The following is a 22,517-nucleotide window of genomic DNA, read 5'->3' as shown; positions in this document are numbered from 1 at the left end:
ATTTTCTCTTTTACATAGTAACACTGATATTTTTATATACTGCCGTTAAAAGATTAATATTGCTAACCAATTTTTAAAAGACAAATCATTTGTTCTTTCTTTTCTTTTTTTATTAAAGTTTTTATTCTTTTTAATGTTTTTATGTTGCTTAAATTTTCTCCTTATTCCCTATTTTCCCCCCTCCCTGGGAGCTATCTCTTATAAGAAAGATATACATATACATATATATATATATATATTTATATATTTAAAAATATCTTCTTGCTGGGCAGAATGATAAAAGCTTGTACTCTCTGTTATTGAGGGACAATAAGGCTGGTGGACCCATTGAACTCAAGAATTCTGAATTTGAGTAGAGCTAAGTACAGCTGAGTTTAGCAGCAGTATGGTGAACCCCTTGGTATGGAGAGCGATCAGATTGCCTATGGAGGAACAAACTGGCACAGTTTGTAAGAACAGAGCAGATCAAAGCTTCTATGCTGGTTAATATTGCAATAGACCCACGGGTGGCTGCTTTTTTTTTTTTTTTTTCCAATCTTTGTGAAATAGGGAAAGCCAGTCAATTAAGAAGTCAATAAAGCTCCTACTGTTCTTCTTTTTTTTTTTTTAATTCAGTGGTAATAGTGAGTTTTATGTTGCATAATTTTCCTATTCTATGACAAATGGAAGTCTATGAATTCAAGGAGATATATGAAGCTCAGAAGAAAAAAGAAAAATTTCCATGAATGATGATCACACACCTTATGTTTTACAGTAATAAACGACTCGTTGCTTTAGTGCCGATGCCAAATGACACACCATTCCACACCCGCCGGGCCTACACCAGTGAAGATGAAGCCTGGAAATCCTACCTTGAAAATCCCCTGACTGCTGCCACCAAGGCAATGATGAGCATCAATGGAGATGAGGACAGTGCTGCTGCATTGGGCTTACTATATGATTATTATAAGGTAGATAAAGTATTTCTTACTCCTCAATTTATTTCCATTTTTTTTACTACAAAAAAAAAAAAAAAAAAAGATTTTCTCTCCTGCTTCCTTGAGTACTCATCACTCTGGGCTGAACATCACAATTTAAAGATGTAAGCTTTATTTTCTCCTTTCCTTCCTTCTTTCCTTCCTTCTTTCCTTCCTTCTTTCCTTCCTTCCTTCCTTCCTTCCTTCCTTCCTTCCTTCCTTCCTTCTTTCCTTCCTTCCTTCCTTCCTTCCTTCCTTCCTTCCTTCCTTCCTTCCTTCCTTCCTTCCTTCCTTCCTTCCTTCCTTCCTTCCTTCCTTCCTCCCTCCCTCCCTCCCTCCCTTCCTTCCTTCCTTCCTTCCTTCCTTCCTTCCTTCCTTCCTTCCTTCCTTCCTTCCTTCCTTCCTTCCTTCCTTCCTTCCTTCCTTCCTTCCTTCCTTCCTTCCTTCCTCCCTTTCTTCCTGGTGAACTTCTATTTTCAGTGTTTTGGCAGGGAGCAATGATCCCCAACTTTGATTTGTGAAATTGCAAGGTGTGTAGGCAACATAGTTATAGTGGAAAGAGTACTAGTTCTGGAGACAGAGAACCCCATCTTTGATATTTATTACCGATTTGTCTTTGGGGAAGGTCCTTAACTTGTTTGGAATTGTTTCCCCCTTTTTAAAAAAGAAGCATGTGGACAGGAAAGCCTCTGAGGTCCAGTTCTAGGTCCATGGTTCTACGATTCTTTCTTTATCATTTCAGAAAACTTTCACAACAAAGATGTAATTCATTTTTAAAAATTCAACTTTTTAAAAATCACCTTTAATAAATATGTCATATAACACTTTTAGGAGGGGAAGAGAGTGTACTATGAAGTCAAAGAAGCAAGGAATAGATTCTATAAACAAAAACAACATTTGACACAGTTATGGACTCCTGTATCTGGAAACTACCTTAAAAAGAACATTTAGTCCAAATCCTGCATTTTACAAATGAGTAAACTAAGACCTAGAGGAATGAAGCAAGTTGCTATTTTTCATAGACAAGAGAAGCATTAACAAATCAAAAAAGTATGTAGGGACCCAAGGAAGAGAGTTGCTTGGTAGGAGATATCCTACAGGCATTGCTTGAAGAAATTTTGATTTGATCTTGGGATCCAGATATGTAGAATCTTGTATTGTTAGTTTGGTTGAACATATTCACTTAAAAAATTAACATGGTTAATTATTTATAGTCTCATCATGGAATTAGGATGTATTTTAGAGAACAGAAGAACCATAATCACTTGAGTCTTTGGCGATTATTGCAAAACAGATTACTTTTATTTGGGGTACCTTCTAATGCTACTGTCTTCCCAAGCCACATCAGTAACATTTATATTTCCCTCTGTATGACCAATGATTGCCATTGCAATATCTTATCCAACTCTACTTTGCAATATGTCCTCCAAAATTATGCTGATTTTTCTTATCTCCCCACTTTACAAATTTTCATTTCTTTCTGCAGGGCTAAGCTCATTGGTATGTAAGATGTAAAGTAATGCGATCAAATTAAGTTCAATGAAGGTATGGTTCAATTACAAAACTGCATTTTGGAAGAGAAGGTTATTAACCCCTTCATCCCTACCAAAAAACCCCACAACTGTTTAGGGGAGACATTTTTGAACAAATCATTGTTTAGTGCCCATTCCATGCTCTAGTTCCACCCCCCTGGGGAAAAAAAAATTATTCAGGCAAATATCTCTACACCTATTACTAAAAGTTTATAATAGACTCTTGGTATAGCTTCTCAGGAATTTATGTTGAGTGTATCAAAGATGTAAAAAGGATTTAATTCAAAATACTGTCATAATGTAAGTTACATTTTCTGAAAGAAGTTATTTCTTCTATAATTCTTCTATATATTCTATATGTATAGAATATAAATTCTATATTAGTATCCCAAATAGATACTATTTTAGAACATTCTGGAAATATAAAGGTAATTTGGGGTGTGGTCTTTTTTCCCTTGTTGAATAAAAAGTCTAAAGAAAGAAAGAAAAAAATAACATAGTGCATAGTGCATTAACCAGTCTTAGTGCAGAAGTACAGTTTAACCTGCTTTGTTGTTGTTGTTTTGGTCAGATTTTTGTCATCTGGAACTTTGTAGAAACTAAATAGAACAGAATTCATATCTGTACTTTATATTAAGGTATAATCTCTTCAACAGTTTATTCTACTTCTTGTATTCCTCCATAATCTAAGTTTCACTGATTATTTCTCTTTATTTCTTCTCTTTTTTCTCTTCCCTTTTCTTCTTCTTCTTTATGAAAACTGTATCTCCAACATCATTCATGGCTCCTTAATAAATCCTTGAACATTCTTTATCCTTCTGCAACAGTTGACAATATGAAATTGTATCTTCCTCAGTCTTCTCTGAGATTCTATTCCCAGAGGATCTCAATTGAGAGGAATTTCATGCATCATCCTGTCCAATCTATTCTTGAACTAGAATCCTTTCAATAACATTCCTGACAAGTAGTTATCCAGCTTTTGCTTGAAAGATTCTAGTAAGAAAAAAAATCCAAGATTGCCCCCTTTCCTTTTGGAAAGCTCTGTTTTCCTTTCAATAAACATATATGTGATTTTTGAAATAGTCTCCCCATTGATCTTAGTTCCAGAACATGTCTAATCCCTCTTCTATGTGACATTCAAAATTAACTATCATAATCTCCTCAAATTTTCTCTTTTCTGGGTTAAACATCCCTAAGTCAAGTCTTGTGAACATGAATTTATTTAGTGCCTGTGATAACTGTAAGTCTGAGCATACAAATAGAAAAATAGTGTTTGATCTCATGGAACTTCCAATATATTGATATAATCTACATTATGTTACATTATTTAGACACAACATGTAAACTAATTCGTAATACACAATAACTCAAGGGAGAGAACACCAACAAGAATGGAGATTCAGAAAAGCTTTCCATAGGAAATGATGTCAAATAGCTCCAGATTTTGAAGAAAGCAGTATAGGATAAGAAATATTGCACTCCATCCATTGGGAGACCACATGTACAAAGGTACCAAGGTGGGAAAAAATAGCAGATATTTTATTTTTATTTTATTATCTTATTTAAGGCTTGGTTAAGAATTAATCTCTAACCCATAGCTGTGAAAATATATGACTTCTCTGCTAGTATATATGTGTGAGAATTTCTAATAATCAGAATGCTTATGTCTATTTTGCATTTATTATGGAATACAGTATAAGTTAGTAATCTAAGCCTTATTTTTGCCAGACAGCTTTCCAGTTTTCCCAGAAGACCCAATAAGGAGTTCTTTCCTAAGTAGTTTGTGTTTTTGGAATTATTGAACACTGGGTTATTTGGTTTCATTATTTCTGATACTCCCTTATCTGGTTTGTCTCGTTTATCTATTTTTTTAAATTTTAAATTGATACCAAATGATTTTTGATTCAATTATTCTTAACTCCCAAGTACAGTACCCTTTCCAAAATATCAAGAACAATAAATAAGACAATTGGGTAACAACACAAAGTATGTGAAAGAGAATAACATGAAATATGTCCAGAGAAGTAGGCTGAAGCCATATTGTAAATCTTTAAATAGCAGAGAAATTTGGATTTTATCCTAGAGTAAATGGGGAACCACTTGAAGCAACAAGATTGAGTTCTTTGGGTGTAGCTGGTTTAGTTCATTACTGCTCTTTTGGAACTGATTTGACTCATCTCATTGTTGAACATGGCCATCAGAATTGATCATCATATAGTATTGTTGTTGAAGTATATAATGATCTCCTGGTTCTGCTCATTTCATTCAGCATCAGTTCATGTAAGTGTCTCCAGGTCTTTCTGAAATCATCCTGTTGGTCATTTCTTACAGAACAATAACATTCCATAATATTCATATACCACAATTTATTCTGCCATTCTCCAGTTGATGGGCATTCACTCAGTTTCCAGTTTCTGGCCACTACAAAGAGGGCTGCCTCAAATATTCTTGTACATACAGATCCCTTTCCCTTCTTTAAAATCTCTTTGGGATATAAGCCCAGTAGTAACACTGCTGGATCAAAAGGTACGCACAGTTTGATAACTTTTCGGTGCTCTCCAATTTCTAACTGATGACATTGAAAGTTTAGCAATCAGCTCTTGAAAACCAATTTGATCTATGTCCAGCACATCCTTGTATTTGTGGCATAGTTTGAGAAGGGCATTAATGAGTTGAAGAGTGTGCAGAGGGCAAAAAGAATGGTGAAAGAGTTTGAATCCATGGCTTATAATGATCAGTTGAAGAAATTGGGTATGTTTTCCCCAGAGAAGAGAACTTTCAAAGCGGACATCATAGTATGTAAATACCGTATTTGAAAGTCTATCTTGTGGAGGAAGACTATACTTGTTCTATTTGGTTCTATAGGAGAGATCCAGGAGGAAGAAAACAATTTCTTGTCAGTAAGAACTTACTAGTGCTTAAGAGCTAGTTAAATGTGAAATGATGTACCAGGAAGAGATGGTGGGCTCTCCTTCCTTGGAGATTTTCAGTTGGACAATTACTTGTCAAATATGTTTTAGAGGGATTAGACTAAATGGACTCAGGGATTTCTTCCAACTATTAATGCTGGGATGAAGTTATTCTTTGAAGTCATTTAATCTCTCTGAGCTTCAGTTTCTTTATCTATAAATGAAGGGGTTGTACTAGATGACCTCTTTCAGGCTTACTTTGTTGTTCTAAATCTTATGAATAAACTGAAAAAAAAGAACTTTAAACTCTGTATTTTCAAAGCAGAAGCAATCCGATTACATCTCTGATTGCAACTTATTTCTGAAAAGAGAATGTATGTATATATGTATGTTCAATCATTTCAATTGTGTTTACTCTTTGTAACTCCATTTTAAGTTTTCTTGACAAGATACTAAAGTACTTTGCCATTTCCTTTTCTAGCTTATTTGATAAATGAGGAAATTGAGGCAAACAGAGTTTAGTGACTTGTCCAGGGTCATACAGCCAAGCTCAGTTCTCTACTGTGTTACCTAGTTGCCCCCTAAAAAGAGAAAGGATTCCTTAAAATGTTGATTTGGCACCAATTAATTCTATGACCCCAGAGTTTTTGCCAGGTAAAAGAACATATTGTTTATCTAAAATGGAAATGATCATAAAATGCTTAACTTTCAGTTCAGACAGAGACAATAAATCCTACAAGACACAAGAGAACATTATGTACCAACTTAATAAATTTCCACATACTAATTGTGGAAATTTGATTATTGAATTTTATGTATTTTGCTTTTTTGTTAGCACTGACTTTTATACATTCTAAATATTCACATGAAATACTACTTTAGGTTTCTTTAAAATGCAAGGGAAGAAAAGTTGTGCAGTGATTTAAAATGATCAACAAATTAATTAATAAATTAATATTTCTTCAATTAGCAGACATTTTTTCCCCTTCCACTCCCACCTTCTCTCAAAATTGAGAAATAAAGAAAAACAAAACCTTGTTACAAATGCATGCAGTCAAGCAAAACAATTTTTTATCCTAGCCATAAAAAGTCATTTTTTGGCCTCTGAATGAGTTCTTAACTTCTCTTTCAGAAGGTAGGTAGCATGTTTCATCCAAATTCTCTAGAGTCACGACTGGTCATGCTAATTAATTTCTAAATCTTTCAAAATAGTTTGTCTTTATAATGTTATTGTCTTTGTATAAATTATTCTCCTGGTTTTGCTCATCTCACTCTGCATCAGTTCAAAGAAATCTTCCAAAGTTTCTCTGAAACCATTCCCCTCCTTTCTTATAGTATAGTAGTATTCTACCACATTCATATTCCATTATTTGTTTAGCTATTCCCCAAACTGAGGAGTATGTCCCCTTCAATCCCCAGATTCCAATTCTTTGACTCTTCAAAAAGAACTCAGAATCTCCACTATGTCAGCATACTTAAATCTTTTTCCCTTTCCTACTGGGCATGGGCAAGGCTCTCCTTAGTTAGAAGCATATATGACAACTCTAGGCATTGAAATCTACCCTACTGCTCTATTTTTAGGACTTTCTCTTTACCAAATACAAAATCTGGGGGTACTTCTCTGTAGACTTCATGCTACATTGACATTGAGCCATTAGTAACTATGCTGATTTGGGCCATTCATCCAGCTATGAAGGCTTCTTACTGTCATCTCATCCAGATCTCTGTTTTTATTAGAACCATTTTTTGAGGTCATTTAGTAAATAGTAGAGGTGGAATTTAAAGTTTAGACTTCTGTCTCCAAATCTGGTGTGCCTTCTATTTCAAATTGGGTATATCATAACTGCTTGTTTTCTTTGTGACTGTACCTGCAGATCACATACACAAATATATTTAAATATTTGATATATGTATGTTTATTCATTTTCATAAGTATATGATTATAAATGAAAGATTTGATCAAAACTGTCGGTATTAAATTCTAGGTCAGGCAACTACAATTAGCTTTGTGAGTCAGATATTTGGTCTACCTGTCTAGAAAAGATTTTTATGTTTGGCTTATGCTAAACCATGATGTTCTAAATCTCCCCCCACCCCAAAAATCTGTCTATCAACCGACAGAGATTTATAGAGTATCTATTATGTGTAATATCCTGGAATATCCTGGAAATTGTGGGGAAGATACAGAAGTAGCACAGGTACATGAAATGTTCCCTTCCCTTAAAGAGCTGACAGACCATTTGGATGTAAAACATCTACAAATAAGGGAAAAACAAATTATGCCAGGCCATCTTTAATAGGAGTTATGTGAGTCACATCCAGAGTAAGTGTTACTATGAGAGTTCTGAGAAGGAAGAGATTATAGAAAAGCTCTTATATCACTATTAAATTTGTTGGTACAAAATAGATTGGCTAGGACTAAGAGATACTGAGACTTAACTCCAAACCTAAATTGCTTCTAGACTAGAAAAAAGTAGGCAAAGATAAATCTCTCCTCTCTCTTCATCTCCCTCTTTCTTTCTTCTATTCTCCTTCTCCCCTTTCCTTCATCTGTCTCTCCTTTCTGTCTCTATCTCTATATAGAATAGAGTAGTGAGAAAACCAGGCTCTTTCTATTTGTTGAATTCAAACAGTAGGGAAGAGAGGGTGCATATGTTCCTGCATAGGTACTCTAATAAAAGTTCCAACTGTGTCAAATACAAATAAGCCACCCAAATTTAATCTGCATTCTTCCCTTTGTTATCTTTTCCATTCTGAAGTGGTCTAGGGGATGTGAGAGGAGGTTAACAGGAAAGAGAATTCAGGCCCAAGCAAAGCTACCTATGACTGCAAGAAGCAGATCTTTGAGCTATTATCTGACTACTGGTCTTACCATCTCTTTTAATGATACAATTAGCACCACTGTATCTTATAGCACTTCCCCTAAAAAGTCAGCCTGACATATGGTTGAGTAATTTTGGTCTAAAGAAAGTTTAGTTTTTTCCTTGCTAGATTGTACTTAGCATTATATGTTACATGTTATCTCTGGATGATACTGTTTGCAGGTTCCTCGAGATAAAAGGTTGCTCACTGTTTGCAAAACTACAGACAATCAAGAAGATCAAGATAAAAGGTAAGGAATTACCTTATTATAATAAGATATTCTCTACATCTTATATGTAATATATTATAAACATATATGCTACCCGAGTTTAGAAATTCTCAAAAATAGAATTTCAAATCCAGAAGGGACTTAGAGATCATTTAATCTACTCTCTTAACTCTAAAAAAGATTTTTTAAAAAGCTATCTTAAACATTTTTAATTTTAAAAAATATATATATATTTTCCCTTTCAACTCTCCTAACCTTCTTCCTTTCCCCCATTCCCCCCAAATAATGGGTAGAATGCTGGACCTGGAGTCAGAAAACATTTATCTTCCTGAGTTCAGATTTGGCCTCAGACATTTGCTAGTTGTGTGACCCTGGGCAATTCATTTAACTATTTGGCTCAGTTCCTTATCTGTAAACTAAACTGGAGAAGAAAATGGCAAACTCCTCCAGTATCTTTACCCAGAAAATTCCAAAATGGGATCACAAAGAGTCAGACATGGAAGAAAAATGAATGAACAACAACAAAACAAATATACAAAGTTAGGCAAAAGTAATGCAGAATTGTTCAGGCCAAAAATATATATACATTAGCCCTGAGTCCATTATTTCTTCATAGGTAGCATATTTGATCATGGATCTTCTGGAATCATGATTGATTATTGGGTTGATCAGCATACTTCAGCTTTTCAGAATTGTTCATTTTTACAGTATTGTTATTATTCTAAAAATTGTGCTTCTAATTCTGCTCCCTTCCCTCTATATCAGTTTACACAAGTTTTCCTAATTTCTCTGAACCCATTTCTTTCATTACTTCATACAATATTCCATTCTATTTATTCATATACATATTCATAAACATATTCATGTTTCAGCCATTGCCTAAACATATAGGTACTCTCTTACTCTTTAATTTTTTGCCACTAGAAAAATAACTGCTATAAATATTTTTATACATATAATGTACTAGCTTCATTTTACAGATGAGGAAACTAAGGCAATAAGAAAGGATGAAAGATGTTCCCCTAGGTGATACAGCAAGTCAGAGGCAGAACTCAGCTCTCAACTTCTATTCTTGTCCAATGCTCTTCCTACTACTCTTACAGGAACTTCTGATCCATATTAATTGAAAAGAGCAGTATTCAATGGGGAGAAAAAAAAAAAAAAAACTCTTCTAAGAAGAATGGGGGTTGGAGTTTTTTTTCTCCTTTATTTTTCTTTTTCATTTGGGAACAGAACTGGCCACTTAAGTGGAGAAAGATAATGAAAGACTTTTTTGACCCACAATATTTCCTGGCATGAGATTACCAGCCTTAACTTCAGTCCTAAGAGGGATGACATATCAACTGAGATTAGGTTATCTCTATTATACTTTATTACAAGAGGAAGACCCCAAAGAAATAGGACACAATTTAGGAAGAGTATTTGCATTTGGAATCAGATGGGTTGGGTTCAAGCTTCAGCTTTATGACTGATTGGTCTCAAGAAAATCAATTCAACTCTCAGTATCTCAGTTTCCTTATCTATAAAGTTAGAGGATTAGATTAAATAGTCTCTGAAGTCCCTTCCTGTAATAAATCTCTGATCCTATCATGAAGAGGAGGGAAAGTAGGTTGAAGATATTTAATGTTCTGTAACTGTCCAGGTTTTAGTGAGACACTTCAGTGTCTGGGTATATGGGACTCCTTAGAAACCTAGGAGGGCACTCTGAGCCTCTGGGGAAGGAAAGAGAAGCGGATAGTGAACATTGAATTAGGATGGAGTGATACCAAAGGCAAACCACTTATTTCACAATTTTGTCTAGAAGCAGCTCTGATTCCAACATAACATCTCCATAGTATTTTCACTTCTACAGATAGCAGTTCTCTTAATAATACATAAGACCTCTTCCCACCAAAACTTAGCTATTGGGATACAGAATGCCTGTTCTGCCCTACTGAATATCTTGCCTGTCATGTTATACATTCTGTGAATCTAACTACCCAATTTGGAAATTCTGTGTGGCCATGTTTTCTCAAGTGAAGACAAATCACTTTCTCTGCCTTATATATGAGTTTCATGTCAGGGTCAAGGTTGTGATGTTTTTCTACTAATCTATCTGTATTTATTGATCCTATACTAAATGAGCCACAATCTGCTAAAATCTACATTTTATTTTATTTTATTTTATTTATTTATTTTTCCCTGAGGCTGGGGTTAAGTGATTTGCCCAAGGTCATACAACTAGAAAGTGTTAAGTATCTGAGACCAAATTTGAACTCGGGTCCTCCTGAATTCAAGGCTGGTGCTCTATCCACTCCCGCCACCTAGCTTCCCCTAAAATCTACATTTTAGAATTAGCATTGTAGGGTTAGAAAAGAGATACATTTTGGGGAAAGATTAATACATTTGTATTATGCTTCTTTTTAATTTAATATTTTATTTTTTCCCAATTACATATAAAAATAATTTAAACATTCTTTTTTTCAAATTATTTCCCTCCATCCCTTCTCTCCCTCATCATTGAGAAAGCAAGCAATTGATATAGGTTATATACATGTGTAGGGATATAAAACACATTAAAAATGTGTTTTACAAGTCCTAATTGTGAAGCAGTAGGAAGAGCCTAAAGAGATTAAGCCAGAGGTCATAAATTTGTTATCAATTCTACCACTTGCAAAATATTTTTTAATCTTTCTAGAATGTCTTCATTAGTTCCCTTTTCTGTAAAATGGGAATCAAATGAGCCAATCTTCAGGGAAGCATTTTATAAATCATAAAGCACCATAGCAACACCAAGGTATGTTATTGCTAATGAGGAAGAGATATGATTTTATCCATCCCTAACTTCTCAGATATCTTTTAAAAGCATATCAGTGTCATCAATTCAATTGTGTTATTTGGAAAATTACAAAGGAAACCTTTTGTAATACTGGTATTGGAAGAAGAGACCAACACTATTTTATTTGGAACTTCATAGGCTCATGGCTAGGGGGCTTAGTGGACAGAGGGCCAGGCCTGGAGTCAGGAAAATTCAAATTTGACCTCAAACATATTCTAGCTATTTGACTCTGGTCAAGTCACTTAAGTCATGTTTGACCCAGTTGCCTCATTTGTAAAATGAAGCACCTATCTTGCATAGTTATTGAGAATCAAGTGAGATAATAATTGTAAAGTGCTTAGCACAGAAATACTATATAAATATTACATAATATAATATTTTACTATCCTGAACTGAAAGGGACCTCACAGACTACCTCATCCAAACCTTCATTTTACAGATGAGGGAAAATGATGTTCAAAGGGGTTTAGAGTGACATAATTCTTATTATAATGGACTTTGGTATGGCTCTTATTTTATTTTATTTTATTTTATGTTGAGAATATAGTTTGCCCTATTGAAGCAAGGCATATCATAAGAATAATTTGCATGTTGGATTTTGTGTTAGAAGAGACTTGGGTTCATATTCCATCTTTAACACTCATAAGCTATGTGCCCATGAACAAGTCAAACTCTCCAAGCTTCAATTTCCACATCTGTAAAATAGGTGTAATATATACTATATAATTTAATAATAGTCTCTATGTTACAGAATTGTTGTATGACTCAAATGAATTAATGGATGAAAAGTGCTTTGTCAACTAAAGACAAGTCCATTCAATAATGAGTTGATGTTATAACAAGATTTTGCTACATTGTAACTATTTGTATATTAAGATCTCCTTTGGTTAAAATAAGAGGAAATTGGAGCAATATGGTTCCATTTTTTGAAAATAGTAGATATAATATGCTATTTCTAATGTTTAATTTATTTTAAATATTTTATCGACTTCCCCCCTTTTTAAAACATCACTTTAACTTCCAAATATCTCTTTTCCCTGAAACAATTGAATTCTTTCTTATGAACAAAAAGCAGTCAGTCCAAAGACATCCTTGTGTTGATTTTTCTGAATGCATGCTTCATTCTGCACTTATTTACCACCATCCCTTTACAGATAGGCAGGAGACATAATTCATCACCAAAACCTGGAAGTTATAAATTCAGGTGACACATCTATCAGAATTCTGAAATCTTTCCATTATTATTTATCTTTACATTACTGTGGACAGTATGTAAATTGTTTTGGTTCTGCATTGGTTCATGAAAGTCTTCACAAGTTTTTCTAATTTCTTCTTATTTATCATTTCTATGATATAACTCAATTGCATTTATCTACCATTATTTGTTCAGTCATTCCCCAGTTGGCACGCTAACTTTCATTCTCTTTACTTTTAAACCTCCCCCATCCTCCCAGTGTTTGGGTTCTTTTACTCATATGATGTTTAATGTAAAATTTTAATTCTATCCCAGGTGAGTCAATGTGTTTAAATAATCTCCTTAGTTCTAGTAAATCTTTCAAATGTCTTCTTACAGATTCCTGGTTTGGACTTAAAATTAGTCAGTGATACTCTAATCTTTTTTGAAGACAGCTATAACTGAGTAGAGCAGTTTCTATTTCTCTGGATTTTTGCTACTTAAATAGATTTAAAAATTTTTGATTTTTCCTTATAGAGAATTCTGGTGTTAGGCAAATTTGGCATGTCAAAACAAACTTCACATAAACTGAGGCCAAAGAAACAGTACTTTTAGGATTGCAGTAGAACTGGGGAATCTAGGATATGTGAATGGAGAAAGTGAAGGTTAGCTTCATCTGGGCCCTCATGTAGTTTGTGGAAAGGATGGTCAATTGTGGTGAATGTTTGGGCAAATCCAATTAGGGCTTGTTTCTACATGGAACATGTGAAAGTGGAAGTTGGGCAGGTCTGTTCTTAATTTCATCAGAGTAGACAGTTCCTTGAGACTTTTGGCTCCAGTTATCCCATTTGACTGTCTCTGTTGATCAAATTAGACATGTGCATTTCCATATCTTCACTATGAGTGTTATGCAGTTACAGCTTTAATAAGTCACATTAGTGAAGATGCTTGATTATTTTCAGAGACATATTATGTTTGAGTTCTGATGGGACTGAGCCTTTTGAATTACTTCTTCCCTTCTTTCCCCTTCTCCTTCCCCTTCCTTTCCTTTTACTCGATAGTGGGACCAAGGAATACTTAAGTGCCTTTTATTTTTAAAAAAAACCATGGGGGTGGGAGGTGCAATTGGGGGAAGTAGGTGAGTTTTAGATAACTCTCGAAGGCACTCATGTGATGGAGATTGCACTGTGAATATTTTTCACCATCAGGCTGAGCCTCCTTGTGAGGCACAATTTAACTGAAATGGAAATATCTGAAGAATCATTCATTTCAATCCACCAAAACAAGTAAAGCCTTAACTATTGGCATAGAAAGAGAAGTTTCCTCTATCAATGCTGATTGACACCTTCTCTGAAACTTAAAGTTTTAGAGCATAGTTCTCAAAATGTTGTCTAGGGAGCTTTTGGGGTTCTTAAGACCTTTTCAAGATTCTTCAAAGTAAAAAAAAAATTAAATAATATGAAGATACTTTAATTTCGAATACAGTAAATATTAATAGATAAACTTTTTACACAAATAAAAGCTTTTTTTTGGGGGGGGTTCTTCAATAATTTTTTAAAGTGTAAAAGGATCCTGGGACCAAAGTTTGTGAATTTCTGCCTTAGCACTCTGAGACAAGCACAGCATCAGGCCAGTCAATCTGTCAGAATTGATTAGCTCCTTACCCTCTATACCACATGGACTCTATAAAAATGAATTTAAAAATCAGGCTTATAATCCTTGCTCAGAGTTATAAAGATTTACAGTAAGTGTCAGAGATAGGAGTCAAAACCAGTACCCACCTGACTTTAGATGTAACATCTTCACTCCACCACATCACCCTTCTGGGTTAGTCATTCAGTCCACAAACATTTATAAAGCTCCTATTACATGATATCATTATTCTAAGTGTCTGGGACACAAAGATAGGCAAGACCTACAATCCATGTCCTCAAAGAACCCAATTCTTAATTCACTCCATATTCTAATACATCCTCTATTCAGTCAATCACCTCCCCTACTCAGGAAACTCCTGTGGCTCTCTATTATCTCTAAGATCAAATACAAAATCCTCTTTTTGGTGTTTAAAAACTTTTAGAATCTAAAATCTTACTACTACTTTCTCGTCAGATTTCTTATACCTCATGCTCTACCACACACTACCAATGATACCTCCTTACTGTTTTAAGAACAAGATAATCTATTTCTTTACTCTTGAAATTTTCTCTATCTCCCTGCCTGGAATGCTCTCTCTCTCCTCATCTCTGCCAAAGGGTTTCCTTGGTTTCTATGGCTTCCTTTAGGTTCCAATTAAAACCACATCTTCTATAGGAAGCCTTTTCCAACTCATCTTAATTATAGGACTTTCTCTCTTAATTACTTCCTATTTATCCTACCCCTAGTATGTTTTTAGTGTTTGTTTATTGTCTCTTCCATTAGATTGTGAGCTCCTATGGGGGCAGAGACTATCTTTTGCCTCTTTGTATTGTCTTCACCTAGGACAGTGCCTAGTACAAAAGTAGTTGCTTAATAAATGTTTATTAAGAGTTTGGACAACTTTGTACACACATGATATATGCAGTGTAAATGAGACGTACTGTCAAAGAGAAGGGGTACAAACTGGGAAAGATCTATCTTGCAAAAGATACAATTTGAATTGAATTTTGAAGAAGGCAAGGAAATCAGGAGGTAGAATTGAGAAAGAAGAAGATTTAAAAGTCAATATGAAGCATGCAGGATGGAGCCAGAAGACCAGTACTATGGATTGTAGAGAATGTGGAAGGGAACAAAGTACAAGAAAACTATAAAGATAGGAAGGGGCTACATTATGAATGAAAGACTTTAAAAGCCAAAGAGGATTTAATATTTGATCCTGGAATTAAAAAGCTGTTGAGCTAGGGGATGTCATGCGGAGGATACATAAACGAGTCCCTTAGACCTCAAGGTATTTAAATCTATTAGGCCCAGTAAGACAGGAATGCAAATAAGTATAATATAGCTTAGAATGTGAGTTGAGTATAGGAGTGGTAGGAAGATGTGCTATAAGAAATAGGGAGGGAAATAGGGTCTGGGAAAGTCTTCATGAAGTAGATGGCACCTGACCTGGCTCAGTCTCATAAAACATGAATTTGCTGCTCCTGACTGTCAACATTCATGAGTAGTTCACTGGGAAGTAAAAGTTCTTGGTGGTTATAATGCAGTTGACTCCAACAGTTTCCCCAGTTATCTCTTTGCTTCCTATATTTCCTATTGGCCTGTCCTTCAAACTCACATTATAGTCATTTCTTTCATCAGCTCCTTCCCTCTGCCTGATACCTATTATACATGTGAGACCCTTCCCGAATCAAGCCTTATTGTGTCATCTCTCCAAACTTTGAGAACTACTTTAGTCTCAGGCTTCCCTTGTGCCCAACTATCAACTTCTTTTCATCTAAGTGGTATCTCTAGAAAAAGAAAAAAAAATCCTTTTTTAAAAAAAAAATGAGTCACTCACTATGTTTTCCTTCTTTATTTGCCACCCTCCCCCCATTTCCCCTCTTTTTCTGGGTTTGGCATGAACAGAAACTGCCTTGGGACTAGTGAAGCCCAGAACAACCTCAGTGGAGGAGGAGAAAACCGAGTACAGGTTTTAAAGACTGTTCCAGTTAACCTTTCTTTGAATCAAGATCACCTGGAGACTTTAAAAAGGGAACAATACAGTGCAAATGTGTCTGAGGGTTCAGCAGGCTGTGTGGCAGGAGTAGTTGTGGTGAAAGCTGAAGAGTTTACACCTGTCTTCATGGCCCCATCTGTGCACTACCCCAGAGGAGAAAGTGAGGAGCCCCGTGGTGTCATCTTTGAGCAAAATCAGTATGAAGTACCTAACATGGCTCCCCATGCCAACTATCTCAAGGATGACCAGCGAAGCACACCAGACAGCACTTACAGTGAGACTTTCAAAGATGGAGCCACAGAGGTGAGTCAATCACAAGTTAGTAAATGAATTTCTGATTAGTGGACATCCAGTTTAGATTCCCAAAAGGCAAATGGTATGTACACAATGAGTGTTTTGCATTTTTTAGTATTGGAATAAACTTGATGTGTATGTATATGTGTGTGGAGGGTGTATTTGAGAGAGATTGTTTTTTTTTATTTTATTTCTGACATCTTTTAAATTAGTTTGCATTTTTAGCCTTTAAATTTAGATATATTATTTATGGAAATGAGAAATACTTGTTTTTAAGGCTAAGACTATTATATAGAATCTGTGTCATCTTTTATAGTTTGCTATTAAGCATTCCAAATGTTGCTTGAATTAAGGTTGCTATCTACCTGGTTTTTGGCTTGTATTTGATTGTGCTTATCAAGTAATTTAAATAGATGTCTTTAATGTTCAGAAAAAAAATTACTGCTTTTAAGACCACCAAAGTTATGACTAGTATTAGGACAATTTGAAGGACATGATTGTGGTGTGCCTTGGAGCCCTGCCAGTTCAAGGTCCTTATGAGGTCTGTTACTAATCTCGAATCTCTACTCTCTCTCTCTCTCTCTCTCTCTTCTCCCCAATCTTTCTCCTAGTGACTTATGCTTCTTCTTCTATGGCCTACCTCTTATTATCATGGGACCCCCAAAACTCTAATATCCACCACCTTTCCTCCTATTCCCTATACACAGACACATGTTGCCTTATTTTTCTTGCTTTCTCCTGAGGAATTGGAAGCTGGGCCTGAGAATTGAAGAATAGGTTACCTTTTATCTTTGACACCCTAACACCAAATGAATTTTCCAGAATTTCTCATTCCAGTTCTAAAGATTAATTTATGTGATTGTATTTCTGTGAGTTTCCAATCTTAGCTTAAGATAACAGCATTAAAAAAAAAAAAAGGAGAGAATTTGGAACTAAAAATAAAAAAAAGTTTAAAAAAAAAAGAATAACAGCATTAGCCTTAAACTCTAGCAGATATTTACCTAAACTTTTAGGCAGGGGGGAGGTACAATGTTAGCAGGGTGGCCATATCTACTCATAGAAGCAACTAGAGATTTTGACCTTTTTACCCGAGAGAGGCTTTTACCCTTTTCTCTGTTTTGTATTCAAAAGTTTTATAAACTTTTTATAAAACTTTCCTATTGTCTTACCATTTGAATAAGAAGACAAGGTTGAATTAATATGCATAAAGTTGAAGCTTTGAATGTTCTTATTCATAGTAATTCAGATGTATAAGATGGTACTTGTTAATTTTTTATTTAATTTTATATGCAAGTCTCCCCCTAGTTGTCCTGCCTTTCAAGGAAGCTTTGTCATCTTCTTGGCATTCTAGAAGATGCATGCAATGTAAGGGTAACAAGATGTGGGAGGCAGATCTGCTTGTGCAGAAGTTACTTCTGAATAGTGCCTGCAGAGACTGCATAGGTCATGCCCCACATACCCCAAGGTTCTCTCCTGGCTGTTCCTGTCCATTGATTTGCTCAAAGAAATTCCATTTGCATGAGGATGGTCATGAATGGCCACTGTATGCATATATAGTAAAGCTAGAATTCAGTGACTGCATTCTCTATCCTGGGAATTAAAACCTTTCCTTCCCTTGGAGATTCTTAACCTAATTTTAACATAATGTACTTGAAATTATTTTTCTGCCTGATGTTTTCAATAACAATTATTTAAAAAAATTTTTTTAATGAAGAGACTGTGCTGGATTCAGTCATTATGGACATTCAGTATATTAGAATGGGATTTTCCTATTTTTATCATTGTATCCTTGACACAAAATACAGTATTTGGCACATAATAAGTGTTTACTAAATGTCTACTTGGTTGATTGAATCAACTATGTTGATAAACAGTCCTTTTACAGATGAGAAACTGAAGTCCATAGAGATTGAATAATTTGTCAGAGGTCACAGAAGTAGTAAGAACTGGAATTTGAACCCAACTACTCTGATTTCATATCTAGTACATATTCTACTGTAGCAGATGTTTCTATGAGAAAAGTGATAAACAGAAACATACCCTTACTCCTATTAGGTATTCAATATTTTTAGACCCTAGATGAATCTTTTCATTTGGTTCTTGCATATTAATAATAGCTGGCTTTTATATAATTTGAAGTTATGATGATTTTATATACATTATTTAATTTGAGGGTCAGAATAGCCCTGTGAGGTAGGGGAAGGGAACAGTAGTAGGCACTGTGCTCAGCATTTTTTTTTTAAACAAACATCTGATTTTCATTTCACCCATGCAAGGTGCATGTTCTTATCCTCATTTTACATTTGAGAAAACTGAGGTAGATGGCAGTGGAATTATAATACATTAGTGTAATATTACATGTGTCTAACATCAGATTAGAACACAGATTTTTCTGTCTTCCTGCCCAACCGTTTGTCTACTGGGTCACTATACTATCTCTGGATAGTACAACTATGAATATCTTCCCTTTAGAAGTGAGGAAACAGGCTTGGAAAGATTAAACTCAAGTTGACAATCTACTGGTTAGTGAAGGCAGCAGTGGAGTCTCAGAGTTCAGTTTGTTTGTTTTTTTTTCCTTACCACTTTCCCACACTGCCTTTCAGAAGGACTTGAGCACGTGGTACAATGGCAATGGAATGGTTATGATATCTAGATGGTGTGTTATCAGCTGTATTTGTGTTGCAGATAAAAGTCCTATGAAAAGAAGTGATTGTATTTTTTTTTTTTTTAATTTCAAAGTGGAGAAAGGGGAGTAAGGAAATTCTTTGACCTGATCAGAAGCTGGGTTTGGGTTTAGCCCCAATGTTTTTGGTTTAACTGCTCTGTGGGATTTAATCTTTGCAGCTAAAATCAGTTTTTGCATTGGATTTTAGCTTGCCTGCTGCATTTTATTTTGATGGGAGTTTTTTTTTTTTTTTAATGTATTCTAGTTATAATCTTTTGTTATAGTACTGCCAGCTGGTCGTATGATTAGGCGACCTCTGTATAATGTTGTTAAGGAAATCCCTACAGTACAAATCCTTGATTGAAACCTATTACGTTTACCAGTGGATTATTGAATTGTTTGGAGACTACTGCTAAATGCAGCATGCCTCAGTCTATATATACAAGGGAGACTGGCTCTGATGCTAAGCCTGGATAGGTAAATGGGAGGGTTATTGCTTTAAAAGATCAAACTGACCCTTGCTGAGAGCAGCAATTGGATTTTTAAACCTCACTAATTTTTAAACTTTACTATATTTCTCCCTCTAACCATTGTCCATGTCTAGCACAGTGTCTTTAGGTACTTTATTAGGTAGTTTGATAATGGTTACCTTTTTTCTTCCTGAGATAAAGTCAGTAAAGGATCAAACTTTCTCATAAATTGTGCCTGCATCATGTTGCCATCTGAAATTTTTGACGCTTATGTGATTTTTCATGTTCCATTGTTACTGGTTTGTTAAAAGTTAATAACAAACAACAACAACAAAATGAAAATACTATGTTGTGATCCACACTCAGTCCCTACAGTTCTTTCTTTAGGTGCAGATGGCTTTCTCCATCACAAGACCATTGGAAATGGCCCGAATCATCTTGCTGGAAAGCCACATTCAACAGAGCCATGTCCATTAGAATTGATCATTGTATATAACCTTGTTGCTGGGTCCAGTGTTCTCTTGGTTCTACTCACTTCACTTAGCATCAGTCCATTTCAATCTCTCCAGGCCTTTCTGAAATCAGCCTGCTGATTGTTTCTTATAGAACAACAATATACCCTAACATTCAGGTACCATAACTTATTCAACTATTCCCCAAATGATAGGCATCCACTCAATTTCCAGCTCCTTGCCAGACAAAAAGGGCTTTTACAAACATTTTTGCCCATATGGGTCCTTTTCCCTTTTTTTATGATCTCTTCCCACAACACATTTTAAACCAGTTGTGGCTATTTTGGCTAATCCATGCTTGGAATGCATTCCCTCTCCACCTCTAGCTCTTAAACTCCTTATAAATTCCCCCCTGATTCAATTCTATATGTGTAAATACTCATACATAGATACATATATACACATACAATATGTCTAGGTGTAAGATATACATATATGCATATAAATACACGCTATTTCTCATTAAATTGTAAAAATACAATGATTTTGCTACCCTCCAGGGATATTCATTTCTCATTGAAAGATTCAGAGGTATGCAAATACTAATTTTCTCTTTGTGATGACTTGCATAGGGAGTATGATGCACATATGTCATTTCTTAATTATATTGGTCTTCCTACCTCAAATTTCTTTCAAACCTAACACATCCTTCACACAGTCACTAAAGGAATTTTCACAAGGCCAGGTCTGACTATGTGACTCCTTCCTTCTGTGGCTCCTAGTTACCTTTAGGATTAAATGTAAATTCCCTTGTTTTACATTTAAATCTTTTCCACACTGGGTCTCCTTCATTCCCTTTCATATGCTCTAGTCCAGGAAGATCCATCTTTCTCTTCCTCAGACCTGACCTTAAGTCTTGCTTTTTCACTGGCTCTACCCCCCTACCTAGACTGCACTTCCTTTCTACTTCTGCCTTTAAGAATTCTTCAACCAAACGCCATTTTTTGCATGATATGCTCTTCTCCCCACCTGTCCTGTGTATCACATTTTTGTTTTGTATATGTTTTGAACATATGTAAGTATATGGATATATACATATATATATATGTATATGTATTTCTTTCTATCTGTATACCATATATGCATTAACTCACACACATTTCACCCTGTGACTATAAGCTCTTTGGGGACAGGGACTGACTCACTTTTGACTTTTATCTGCAGCATCTACAAAGTGCCTGCCACATAGTAGACCTTTAACAAATATTTGTTGCTTGCCAGATATTATAAGATTTAATAGGTATATTAATTTTTTTGGCTAGCTTATTTATTCAAGTCAGAATATGTTACATAGGATTCTCTCTAATTTGATAAACATGTAATAAAAACCTATTGTGGTTCAGGCATTTTGCTAGGTACATTCTAATACAAATCTGCAAAACAATAATAGTTCCTGACCTTCAAGAATTCATACTTTATTGGAAATGTGATGGGTAGCAATGAATTATATGAAATAAATATGTGAAATCAAATTAATATGAAAAAATATGAAAAAAAAAAGAAATAAAATAGGGATGGGGTACCTATATGGCACAATGGATAAAGCACTGAGTTTGGTATCATGATGATTCATCTTCCTAAATTCAAATCTAGCCTTAGACACTTGGTGACAGTGTGATTCTGGGCAAGTCCCTTAACATTATTTACTCAGTTTCCTCATCTATAAAATGAACTGGAGAAGGAAATGGCAAATCAATCCAAAGATTGCCAAGGAAACCCCAAATGGAGTAACTATGACTTGGACACAACAACAACAAAAAAAAAGAAGTGGTAAAGAAGAGATTTAAAGATTTCCCACTTTAGGAATATCCTGGGTGAGAGAACATAGTTTCAGCTGTGACGGGGGCAGGGAAATCAAAAAAGGCTTCATGGAAGAAGTCATATTTAAATTATCCTTTATTTTGTTGATTAATTTGTTTTTCAGTTAAGCATTCTCACTTCCTCCTTCACTGAAAAGAAAAAGGAAAGAAAAATATTTGTAACAAATAAACAATCAAGCAAAACATTGGCTATGTCCAAATATATGTCTGAATTAATCTTTATAGAAAGAGAGGATAGGTTGAAATGAAGGTAAAGTGAATTCTAGGTCCAAGGTATATACAAATATAAGAAAATGTATAATCCAAAATAGACTGACAAGTGGTCTAATTCTACTAGAACACAGAGTATGTGGATTGGGGAATAATAGGAAATAAAATTATAAAAGTAGGTGAAGCCAAATTATGGAGGATCTTAAATGTTCAAGAAGCCTGTATTGCACCAAAAGTTTCTTGTATCTCCTTGTAAATTGATTGGCAAGAAAGAATTTATGGGCCCACATAAATATTTTATTAGTATGTCTTTTCCTCAAGTTACACTTTATTTGTTATTGTTAGTCAATTCAGTAAAGTCAATGCTTTTTAATGGCAGCCTGTCATAAATAGACACTGGCTGCCAGCCTATGTCTTCTATCAAGAGAGACCTCA

At 34.9% G+C, this 22,517-nt stretch overlaps 1 protein-coding gene across 7 annotated transcripts in view; it reads left to right on the top strand.

Moving 5' to 3' along the window:
• The window catches only part of GRHL2 (grainyhead like transcription factor 2), a 211,429-nt gene that overhangs the window by 51,670 nt on the left and 137,242 nt on the right, over window positions 1–22,517 (top strand). For all 7 annotated transcript variants that reach the window (XM_074267876.1, XM_074267881.1, XM_074267889.1 and 4 more), the window contains exons 2-4: window positions 755–950; window positions 8,442–8,509; window positions 16,021–16,414. In XM_074267876.1, the coding sequence (XP_074123977.1) occupies window positions 755–950; window positions 8,442–8,509; window positions 16,021–16,414 (658 nt within the window). The remainder of the gene's footprint in view (window positions 1–754; window positions 951–8,441; window positions 8,510–16,020; window positions 16,415–22,517) is intronic.

Source organism: Sminthopsis crassicaudata, chromosome 1, assembly GCF_048593235.1.
Source record: "Sminthopsis crassicaudata isolate SCR6 chromosome 1, ASM4859323v1, whole genome shotgun sequence".
Lineage (NCBI taxonomy): Eukaryota > Metazoa > Chordata > Mammalia > Dasyuromorphia > Dasyuridae > Sminthopsis > Sminthopsis crassicaudata.
The sequence above is the reverse complement of the archived record's forward strand: the minus strand, read 5'-3'. Positions and strand labels throughout refer to the sequence as shown.